The 11781-nt window shown below is 38.6% G+C and overlaps 1 protein-coding gene across 1 annotated transcript; it reads left to right on the top strand.

Annotated features, from left to right (window-relative positions):
• The first annotated feature begins 4094 nt into the window (after positions 1-4094).
• LOC108441612 (heat shock 70 kDa protein) lies at positions 4095-7016 on the top strand. The gene is made up of 2 exons (XM_017721234.2): positions 4095-4238; positions 4800-7016. Exon 2 carries the CDS (start codon positions 4819-4821, stop codon positions 6748-6750), a length of 1932 nt encoding a protein of 643 aa, XP_017576723.2. The 5' UTR covers positions 4095-4238; positions 4800-4818; the 3' UTR covers positions 6751-7016.
• The last annotated feature ends 4765 nt before the right edge of the window (positions 7017-11781 follow it).

Raw genomic sequence — 11781 nt, forward strand, 5'->3', positions numbered from 1 at the left:
AGAGTAGCATAAATCATTATTTAATTAAAAAGCTCAGGTAAAATTTAAAATAGGTTTTTCAATTAAAAAAGTGCCTCACCTTCTTTTCACTGGTGGTGATGGCAAGGGGCCTCGATGTCTGCAAGGCAAATATAGCCATTTTATTTACCACCCAAATCAACTTGTGAACTTACATGAGTTTTATAAGTAATGTTGATGATACAATAAGGAGAAAACAGACAGAAAGACATATTTTTTTCTTTTGGGGACGTTGCATTTAACATCCTACATGTTTGTCTTTGGCAGGATTGGGTTTTTGAAAATGCACTTTAGGCCAAAACCTTTTCTCAAAACTGTCATAAAACAATGTCTGTCATCAGATTATTCATAGCAATTTCATGTGATCACTTTCTATGAGGGAGCTTTTAGAGGCGTTAAAGGCGGTTTCTATCAGCATCACTGTGAACAATTCTGACTAAGTCTACCTAGAACAGAATATTTCAAACTGAACAACTTGGAATGACTCTGTTTACATCTTAATTACTAATACATCTTATGTAGTTGCCTGGATTCTTTATGTTAAGAAATGTCATTACCAGTGTAAAGTGATGTAAAAGTATGCAGAATCCAGTTTAAAATAAATAAATGTGCTTAAATTAGTGTGGATTCACTTCAAATATACATTTTCATTATGCTCAGTAACTGACACATCAGGAGTCAGGAGTTGGAGAAAACAGAAAAACTATTTATAAAGGATACATCCTCAGTGAAACAAAGTTGGTTTTCAAACAGAAGGTTGTTGAAATGGCCAACGGAGGTCAGTATACTCCTACACAGAAATCTAAAGGCCTCAAAGGCAACTGGTGACATCCAGTCGTAACCTAACATGGACTGCTCTACTGAGTTAGTTCAAACTGCTGTCCCAGAGCAGTAAATATATAATTTTAAAAAAAATCAGATCTTAGATATTTACAGGGACTGTTATGAACTTTTTAAACTCAAGGCATTAATGCAGATGATAATAATAAACCAAATATATACTAAATCATAATTTATAGGGTGCTTTCTATTGGGAGGGGTCAGTCCCAAACCCTAACCCTTACACTTGTGAAAATAATACTTTTTAAGTTCTTTTAAAGTTAAAAGATTTAGAATTATTTTGTTGTCCCACATTCTCATGTCGCTACCAAAACACGTAGTTTTAATCCATAGGATACTGAATTTTTCATGAAATTCTTCTGCGATTCTTATTTTCACGTAAATCATTATTTGGGATGTTTTCCAACTCCTGCACTAGTTTTCTTAGCTAACATTGTTTTAAACCGAATGCACTGAAATGCGTTCAAAAACACAATCCTAGCAATGAAGCCATGCAGTTACAAACACCCTCAACCAAACACTTCATCTGATTACCTATTTCTGAGTTACACAAACTGAACATTTAGGTAGAAGTTTACCCCTTTAAAAGCCCTGTCTGGTCCTTAAAGGCCAGGCTCACCTGTAAGGTCATTCTGTCACCACTTAGTGTTTAATAAAAATACACCATCCTACAGGCTGTAAGGACGTATCTACCCAGAATTACTCAAGATTAAAATAAATAAACTGTTTACTCGGTAAATGATCTTTTCCCAACCGCTGTAATGAGTGTATTTAAAGCATATCAGTGCTGGACCGTTTACCATAGTTTAACGCTGAAAAAACAAGCAGGCGTCTAAAGGTCTAACAGTTGAGGAGAAAGAAAGGAAGAAAGAAAGAAAGAAAACACGTCTGGACCATTTCATTTTCGGTATTTCTTGTACTCTTGCTCGAAACCTCTAGAAAGTTCCTGCCTGCATATCTCAGTCCACGGTGGGCGTGGCCAAACCAGCGTGCTGGAATTCAAGAGGAAGCACAAGAAAGACATCAGCCAGAACAAGCGGGCTCTGAGGAGGCTTCGTACAGCCTGTGAGAGAGACAAGAGAACCCTGTGTGGGTGTGTGTATATGTATGTATGTATGTATGTATGTATATATATATATATATATACACTCACACACGTGTGTGTGTGTGTGGGTGTGTGTGTGTGATTAAGAGAAAGAGGCAGAATATCTGTTTTATTATTTTAGATTTTAGATATAAAATATTTGTTTTATTGTAAAATGAATGCTGTTCATATTGCCCATTAATGATGCTGTGGACTCAAGCTACTAACAGCTACTGGCCCAATGTTGGCAGAGTAGCATAAATCATTATTTAATTAAAAAGCTCAGGTAAAATTTAAAATAGTTTTTTCAATTAAAAAAGTGCCTCACCTTCTTTTCACTGGTGGTGATGGCAAGGGGCCTCGATGTCTGCAAGGCAAATATAGTCATTTTATTTACCACCCAAATCAACTTGTGAACTTACATGAGTTTTATAAGTAATGTTGATGATACAATAAGGAGAAAACAGACAGAAAGACATATTTTTTTCTTTTGGGGACGTTGCATTTAACATCCTACATGTTTGTCTTTGGCAGGATTGGGTTTTTGAAAATGCACTTTAGGCCAAAACCTTTTCTCAAAACTGTCATAAAACAATGTCTGTCATCAGATTATTCATAGCAATTTCATGTGATCACTTTCTATGAGGGAGCTTTTAGAGGCGTTAAAGGCGGTTTCTATCAGCATCACTGTGAACAATTCTGACTAAGTCTACCTAGAACAGAATAATTCACACTGAACAACTTGGAATGACTCTGTTTACATCTTAATTACTAATACATCTTATGTAGTTGCCTGGATTCTTTATGTTAAGAAATGTCATTACCAGTGTAAAGTGATGTAAAAGTATGCAGAATCCAGTTTAAAATAAATAAATGTGCTTAAATTAGTGTGGATTCACTTCAAATATACATTTTCATTATGCTCAGTAACTGACACATCAGGAGTCAGGAGTTGGAGAAAACAGAAAAACTATTTATAAAGGATACATCCTCAGTGAAACAAAGTTGGTTTTCAAACAGAAGGTTGTTGAAATGGCCAACGGAGGTCAGTATACTCCTACACAGAAATCTAAAGGCCTCAAAGGCAACTGGTGACATCCAGTCGTAACCTAACATGGACTGCTCTACTGAGTTAGTTCAAACTGCTGTCCCAGAGCAGTAAATATATAATTTTAAAAAAAATCAGATCTTAGATATTTACAGGGACTGTTATGAACTTTTTAAACTCAAGGCATTAATGCAGATGATAATAATAAACCAAATATATACTAAATCATAATTTATAGGGTGCTTTCTATTGGGAGGGGTCAGTCCCAAACCCTAACCCTTACACTTGTGAAAATAATACTTTTTAAGTTCTTTTAAAGTTAAAAGATTTAGAATTATTTTGTTGTCCCACATTCTCATGTCGCTACCAAAACACGTAGTTTTAATCCATAGGATACTGAATTTTTCATGAAATTCTTCTGCGATTCTTATTTTCACGTAAATCATTATTTGGGATGTTTTCCAACTCCTGCACTAGTTTTCTTAGCTAACATTGTTTTAAACCGAATGCACTGAAATGCGTTCAAAAACACAATCCTAGCAATGAAGCCATGCAGTTACAAACACCCTCAACCAAACACTTCATCTGATTACCTATTTCTGAGTTACACAAACTGAACATTTAGGTAGAAGTTTACCCCTTTAAAAGCCCTGTCTGGTCCTTAAAGGCCAGGCTCACCTGTAAGGTCATTCTGTCACCACTTAGTGTTTAATAAAAATACACCATCCTACAGGCTGTAAGGACGTATCTACCCAGAATTACTCAAGATTAAAATAAATAAACTGTTTACTCGGTAAATGATCTTTTCCCAACCGCTGTAATGAGTGTATTTAAAGCATATCAGTGCTGGACCGTTTACCATAGTTTAACGCTGAAAAAACAAGCAGGCGTCTAAAGGTCTAACAGTTGAGGAGAAAGAAAGGAAGAAAGAAAGAAAGAAAACACGTCTGGACCATTTCATTTTCGGTATTTCTTGTACTCTTGCTCGAAACCTCTAGAAAGTTCCTGCCTGCATATCTCAATCCACGGTAGGCGTGGCCAAACCAGCGTGCTGACGTCTGGTTGGGCTGCTCTGCTAGAGCGTTCGAGAAGCGCCGAGAAACGTCGAGAAGTGACTGGCTGCGTCCGCTGCCGCACATAAAGCGCGAAAGGCAGCGGTTGGAGAACAGAGCAGCTTCAGCAGCGAAGAAGGCGAAGCGAAATTTTTTCTTCAACCTGAACTTCAGCCACTTCGGACTATCCCGAGATGTAAGTGTCTTGGTTTATGTTTCGGTTTTCTTTGTGCTGTTCTAGTCTGTGTCAGTCGACTGCGTTAGATTTGTAATTAAAGGAGAGCTTCATCATTTTTTTAAACTTTCTGCATTGTTAAATATTGAAAATGTACACAGCGCAAATTGTAGTCGTTTATCGTAAAATGGGAATTCAAGACAAACGTACAGAGACAGAATTGTTCATAGTGGTGGTGATAGTAACCAGACGCCTGAAACTCGTGACGGAGATATGTTGTAAATTAAAAGAGTTCCTTTCTTCCAAATTTACCACTGTTTCTTCATTATCAACATTACATTTTGGATAGTAAATAAAATTGCTATATTTGTGGTGTGAACATTGTGACCCCCGGTTCACCACCATTGTGAAGAATTCTGAGATGGTAACTTTCTCTGCAATTAACCCTTTACATCAGACCTCAAAGCATACAGGCTTAAATAAGTTTACTGAGTTAGTTAAGAGACATTTATATGCTCAGTATTGGTCTTGATGTTCAGTAACTGTTTAGTAACGTGTTCATTCTTTTATCTGTTATTTCAGAAACACGCACATAATCAGGATGTCCTCTGCTAAAGGAGTTGCTATTGGCATTGACCTGGGCACTACCTACTCTTGTGTAGGAGTGTTTCAGCATGGAAAAGTGGAGATCATTGCTAATGACCAGGGAAACAGGACCACCCCCAGCTATGTGGCCTTCACAGACACAGAGAGGCTCATTGGAGATGCTGCCAAAAACCAAGTAGCTATGAACCCCAACAACACCGTGTTCGACGCCAAGAGGCTGATCGGCCGCAAGTTTGACGATCCTATCGTACAATCTGACATGAAGCACTGGCCCTTCCAAGTCACCAGTGATGGAGGAAAGCCAAAGGTTCAAGTTGAGTACAAAGGAGAGACGAAGAGCTTCTACCCTGAAGAGATCTCCTCCATGGTTCTGGTGAAGATGAAGGAGATTGCAGAGGCCTATCTTGGACAGAAGGTAACAAATGCTGTTATTACTGTACCTGCCTACTTCAATGACTCCCAGAGGCAGGCCACCAAAGATGCTGGAGTGATTGCTGGTCTGAACGTCCTGAGGATCATCAATGAGCCCACAGCTGCAGCGATCGCCTATGGCCTGGACAAAGGCAAGAAAGGAGAGCGCAACGTGCTGATCTTTGACCTGGGAGGTGGAACCTTCGATGTGTCCATCCTGACCATTGAAGATGGCATCTTTGAGGTGAAAGCCACAGCAGGAGACACTCACCTGGGTGGAGAAGACTTTGACAACCGCCTGGTGAACCACTTTGTGGAGGAATTCAAGAGGAAGCACAAGAAAGACATCAGCCAGAACAAGCGGGCTCTGAGGAGGCTTCGTACAGCCTGTGAGAGAGCCAAGAGAACCCTGTCCTCCAGCTCTCAGGCCAGCATTGAAATCGACTCCCTGTATGAGGGCACTGACTTTTACACCTCCATCACCAGAGCACGATTCGAGGAGATGTGCTCAGACCTGTTCAGGGGAACGCTAGAGCCAGTGGAGAAAGCCCTGAGAGATGCCAAGATGGACAAGTCCCAGATCCAAGACATTGTCCTGGTTGGAGGTTCTACAAGAATCCCCAAGATCCAGAAACTGCTGCAGGATTTCTTCAACGGGCGTGAACTGAACAAAAGCATCAACCCAGATGAGGCAGTGGCTTATGGTGCTGCAGTTCAGGCTGCCATCCTCATGGGCGACACCTCTGAAAACGTCCAGGACCTGCTGCTGCTGGATGTGGCCCCACTGTCCCTGGGCATTGAGACGGCAGGAGGAGTCATGACTGCTCTCATCAAACGCAACACCACCATCCCCACCAAGCAGACACAGATCTTCAGCACGTATGCAGACAACCAGCCTGGTGTTCTGATCCAAGTGTATGAAGGTGAGAGAGCCATGACGAAAGACAACAACCTGCTCGGCAAGTTTGAGCTGACGGGTATCCCACCTGCACCCCGTGGAGTTCCTCAGATTGAGGTGACCTTTGACATTGATGCCAACGGCATTCTGAACGTGTCAGCGGTGGACAAAAGCACCGGCAAAGAGAACAAGATCACCATCACCAATGACAAGGGCAGACTGAGCAAGGAGGAGATTGAGAGGATGGTGCAGGAAGCAGATAAGTACAAATCAGAGGATGACCTCCAGAGAGAGAAGATTGCTGCCAAGAACTCTCTGGAGTCATACGCCTTCAACATGAAAAACAGTGTGGAAGATGAGAAGATGAATGGCAAGATCAGTGAAGATGACAAGAAGAAAGTCATTGAGAGGTGCAACCAGGCCATTAACTGGCTGGAGAACAACCAGCTGGCTGATAAGGAGGAGTTTGAGCACCAGCTGAAGGAACTGGAGAAAGTCTGCAACCCCATCATTGCTAAGCTGTACCAGGGAGGGATGCCAGCTGGAGGCTGTGGAGCTCAGGCACGATCCAGCTCAGGGGCCAGTGCCCAGGGACCCACCATTGAAGAGGTGGATTAGAAAAGATGAACTTAATTGACTCCTGTTCTTGCCAATGTATTTAAATATATCCTCTGTAATACTGATTAAGCTTAACATTCCATGTTTTTTAATTTACATGTGACAGTATGAACTTTCAGTGCTGTGCATGAGAGACTTACAGTAACTTTCAATCAACATGAGAACAGTCAAGAACTGTAATGTGAAAATATTGTGAATAAGATTTACATTTGTAAGTTATTTATTGTAAATAAATTGGTTTTAATAAACATTGTTTTTTTCTGTAATAAACTTTTTTTTGCATTTTTTTTGCATGTACAGGACAGATGGACCAATACTTAATTTTAATCCAAGATTAAATAATAAACTATCATTCCATTTACTCTTAAAATACTGCATACAAAGTTCAGTATAAACAATAGAACAGTTGCTCTCAACACTGGTCATAGTTTACCTTGCCCTGCACATTTTAGATCCTGTGCCTTAAAACAGGGTTTTCTGACCAGGGGTTAATTTGTTTGTGAAACTGAGATGAGTCAAATCTAAGTTTTTTTTTTTTGTTTGTTTTTTTGTCAAAAAAATCAAATATAACACATTCTGAAGACCTCATAAGTCAAGTATTGGTAAGTTTTTTTCCATTCAATAATGATTCATAAATCACTGACTTGTAAAGACATTCGTCGTGGTTAAAATGTCTTAGTTGATTGAAATTTGTGATGTTTGGAGCACACTTCTTATAATTTATGAATCCAACTTTTTGCAAAACTTGCCCAAAACTAATTTCATTTAAACTATATTGTGTTTTTATGTAATATTAGCCTATTTAAAATCTGATTGTGTGTTTGAGAGAAAAGGCAGTTTTGCTGACACAAACGGTTGGGAACCCCTGATAAATAGCAAATGAAGAAATAATTGAAACTAAAACAGAGAATTAGCCAGTAGAGGTCAGTGTCTGTCCATACTGTTGAAAAGTATTGTCCTAAAGGGCCCCTGTCTTACATTTCTCTAGTATCTTAATTTGATGTCCGCTTATTTATTTGGGTTTTATGTATCAAAAACAGTCATAATTAGTTTTTATATTTTCCAGTCTCTCTTTTAAATAGGCTGTTTTTATTACTGTTCCTTTAAAACTGATATATGTAAATAATCTCTGTTCTGATTGGCTGCCATGTATTGTGCCTCATTCAGAAAGGCAGACTTGTGTTAGACATGTGTTAGTTTTAATGCTTGAATATGATTTGATTTCCTATTATTAAACTTTTCAAAAGACCTGAATGTTTGATACAATGCAAAGTGTAAGTTGTGACAGAAAAAAACAATTCCCAAATATTAGCATGTTAAGATTATGCATTTCAAACAAGTATGTCTTTTAAGGAACAGGTACTAGGCCTATGAAGAAGCCCTTCAAACCACGATGCTGTATGTTTTAGACCTCGTGTCAGTCCTAATACTGTCAAATAGTCTTAACTGTGCGTTGAATCGACCCACCATCTGTTTTGAACAAGTGCATGTGTCTCTTTTAACAGTATGCCAACATTTGTATATTAACAACCACAGAGGCATGGCACTCTGACTGACTGCCAAGGTTCCTTTGCTTGGTCGTGGCATGTTTATTTCTCTGGCACATCCCCAGCATGCTGTGAGATAGAGAGACATGATATCATCCTGTACACATTTAGATAAGCATAGTGTGAGCCCACTAATACTAATTAGTTGGCTTCTTCTTGGAGAATGCATCCACACAAGAGGGACACTTATTAATAATTTTCTTTACTTATGCCAAATAACATTTTGACGTTTTTTATAACCATGTGCAATGATTTTTAAAAAAGAGATTAAATAGTTAAAAGTAAAACTCATCTAATTAAAAAAAGCAAATAAAGAGACACATAAGGAGTGACACATTCCTCACAAGGAGTGAGACATTATTAGGCTTTAAAAAGCCCCCTCCAAAAAAAAAAACACTTTAAAAAGAAAAACAATGTAACTTTTTGCTGTAGCTTACAGATCTCCAACTGATCGTTTACATTGTGCAAAATATCTTTTACCTGCGTGATGATTATGACATGATTTGTAAGAATCCACCTCAACGTCACAGATGATGTTGCTATGGGAATATGAGAACATGACCAGGAGCATATTTTACTTAAAATATCCATGTCACATTTTACACCATGAGTTTGTGCTGCGAAATCTGAGGTGCACCTTTAAAAATAAAGTTTCCAATAAGAGTTCTTTGGCTCAGTGCAATGGAAGAACCACGTTTGGTTGCCTAAAGAAAATTCAAATGGATGGTTTAAGAAACATTTTTGCTAACGAGATGTGTGAAGTGAAGAACATCTAAGTTTAGAATGACATAAAGGTTCTATTCCAATTCAAGGTTATTCCAAGCCAAGAACAACGAAGGAACCTGTAGGCCATCTGATTGGTATTTAGATATTGTAATCTGAAGCTGTTTATGTCTATAAACATGTGAGATTTCTATGCATGAAATACAACCTCCCTGTTGTCTCATCATTCTCGACCCTTACACCATCTCCCTTTGTGTCTAAAGTGGATTTACAGTGGGCCCACTGGCATGGTGAGGGTTCCCCCTTCTGCGCGGTGGTGCCAGAAATGTCAACCCTGAAATGCAACCCTGAAAATGACGCCCATGTAAACAAGACACAAACTCAGGTATGGGACAACAGCCCTCAAACCCTCAGACCACTGCAGAAAACACTCCGATACACAATGTGTCCAAACAGACAAAGTAGTGCCACATTTAAAAAAAAAATACTCCAGTGACTTACATTTCACACACTGTACTTCACGCAGACCAATTATACAGGACTAATTAAGCTGTCTTTTTAATCAAACATGCAGATGGGAAGTGACTTTTCAGAGCTGAAGGACTCTATGATATATACAGAAAAGCATATTGTGTTATTATGTGAAGTTATCATGATATGGTTAAATATTGTCATATTGCCCAGCATTATACACACACACACATCTTTATAGCATGGACTCATGACCCACTCTAAACCAATGCCCTTGTCCTGTCAGCTCACATTTAAACACACACAATGCACACAAGCACACACTCACACAAAAGGTCAGGACTCTTATGGCCTATAATTATTATTAGAAAATAGTTAGGATGACCATAAGCACACTATAATGCTGCACAAACATGATGATCCCTCTCATCCCTCCAGGATGTCACCTCCCGCCATCTGAACATGGAACAGCAAAGTTTTGCACAGACTAATATTCAGCCCTCACTGAACAAATGAAAGCATTTACTTGATTCTACATTGTTTACACATAATCAAATTCATCAACACAGTTTTGTCTTTCAGTTCACTCACTTTTGGTAGTAATAGTGCTGATGTAATATACTGTACAAAAATCTTAGGCAGCCAGAAAATTTGTTTTAAGACTATTTCTCTTGGCAGTAATTGTGTTTTTCCAGTAAAGCAAACACATAAAAACATGAATACAGTAAAAAATAACAGTGTAGTTACCACAGTAAATGTTATTAAAGGGCCCATGTAGTGGAATCAAGGTTACCTCTTTTTTAAATAAAGCAGTTTGATGTAGTATGTAAACACAGTACAAGTCTCTAAACATGTATTTAACCATCCGATTCATTTTTACAAGCTTTATTTGCTGACAGTGGCTTAAATGGACTGAAAAGTATCAGTTTTTTAGCATAGAATTAGCAAATACACAAAGTATGGTTAACAAGCATTCATGCTAATGATATGAAGACATTATAGACATCCTGACAGTTTACTGATATATTCATTACTAATTTACTTTCAGTCTAGTATTTGGGTAACAGGGTTGAACTTCGAAAGTGACCTCATCAGTCAACAATATAATATTATATTAAATATCATATCAAATTCCTGTTAAATGGCTGACTTTCAGATATTCTTGATATTTCAGAAATGTGAATGTATTCAGGTAACAGGTTTGAGTCAATGAGGTGGGGCGCTGAAATGTACGTTTTTATGTAATGAGCTGTATATATTTGTAAATGTAGCATCAGTGGGACACAATGGAATCGTCCTTATATACAGTAAGTTAGTTTTTGCCTGAAAACACTATATAACCATTAGAATAGTACAGGTAAGCATAAATGCCGTAAAACAGTAACAAAGTTTTGTTTTTAAACAATATTATTAAAGGGTCCATGAAATGGAAAAGTGAATTTTCCTAATATTTTTTTAGTATGTAAGTAGTATCACAGTTCACTTTCCAGTCCACACAGTCCACATATGGACACTAAGCTGCCAAAATGTTGAATTAATTGCTTCTCTGATGTCATCATTACCAACCCATGTGCATATATCTGCCAATTCAGCCTACAGCAGTTTAATACGTAGCCCCTCTGGTGACATCCTGTATAAATAAAAGTAATGCGTGGCCACCACTTAGTAAGGTGTGAGAATGAGATGATTAAGTCGTAGCCATGACTTAGTAAGGTGTGGGAACAAGATCATGGCTTACTAAGTCACGGCCACACACTAGGATCTCATTCTCGCGCCTTACTATGTCGTGGCTCGCCTTATTTTTATTTATACAGGACATCATCAGCAGGGCTACATAGTTCAGCTCCTCCCATTCTCCCTTTATAAGGGATATTCCAACCTGGACAGTTTCTCAAGTGAGGCACAATACAGGTCAATCAAAACAGAGGTCATGCAAAAATGAATTATGGTAATTAAACGTTATGAGTGGGGCTCAGAGGGAGGAATAAATATATTGTATTGTCTTACAGTCTTATGAGTCTGTTTGTTGGGGGCTTCTGTGTTTTGCCTTCTTCTTATCAAACACAGAGTGTTGCCACAGTAAACAACCCCCCTTCCTGCAGCTGTTGCTCTGTAACGAGCCTCCTCGTGGCACCTCTCACACATTGTCTTGCTCCCATTAACTCCTTGCCTGCTTTCTCTCTCACACACACATGCAAGTGAATTTATTGCAGACCATTACAAGCAAAGTCAAGGAGATGTCACTTATCCTGTTTACACCTGCTCACTTCATGCGACCAAACAGGGTCAC

The sequence above is a fragment of the Pygocentrus nattereri genome, chromosome 14, assembly GCF_015220715.1.
Source record: "Pygocentrus nattereri isolate fPygNat1 chromosome 14, fPygNat1.pri, whole genome shotgun sequence".
NCBI lineage: Eukaryota > Metazoa > Chordata > Actinopteri > Characiformes > Serrasalmidae > Pygocentrus > Pygocentrus nattereri.

Excerpts from the sequence above, each read along its gene's own strand:
- LOC108441612 (XM_017721234.2), top strand. The coding sequence starts at position 4,819 with ATGTCCTCTGCTAAAGGAGTTGCTATTGGCATTGACCTGGGCACTACC.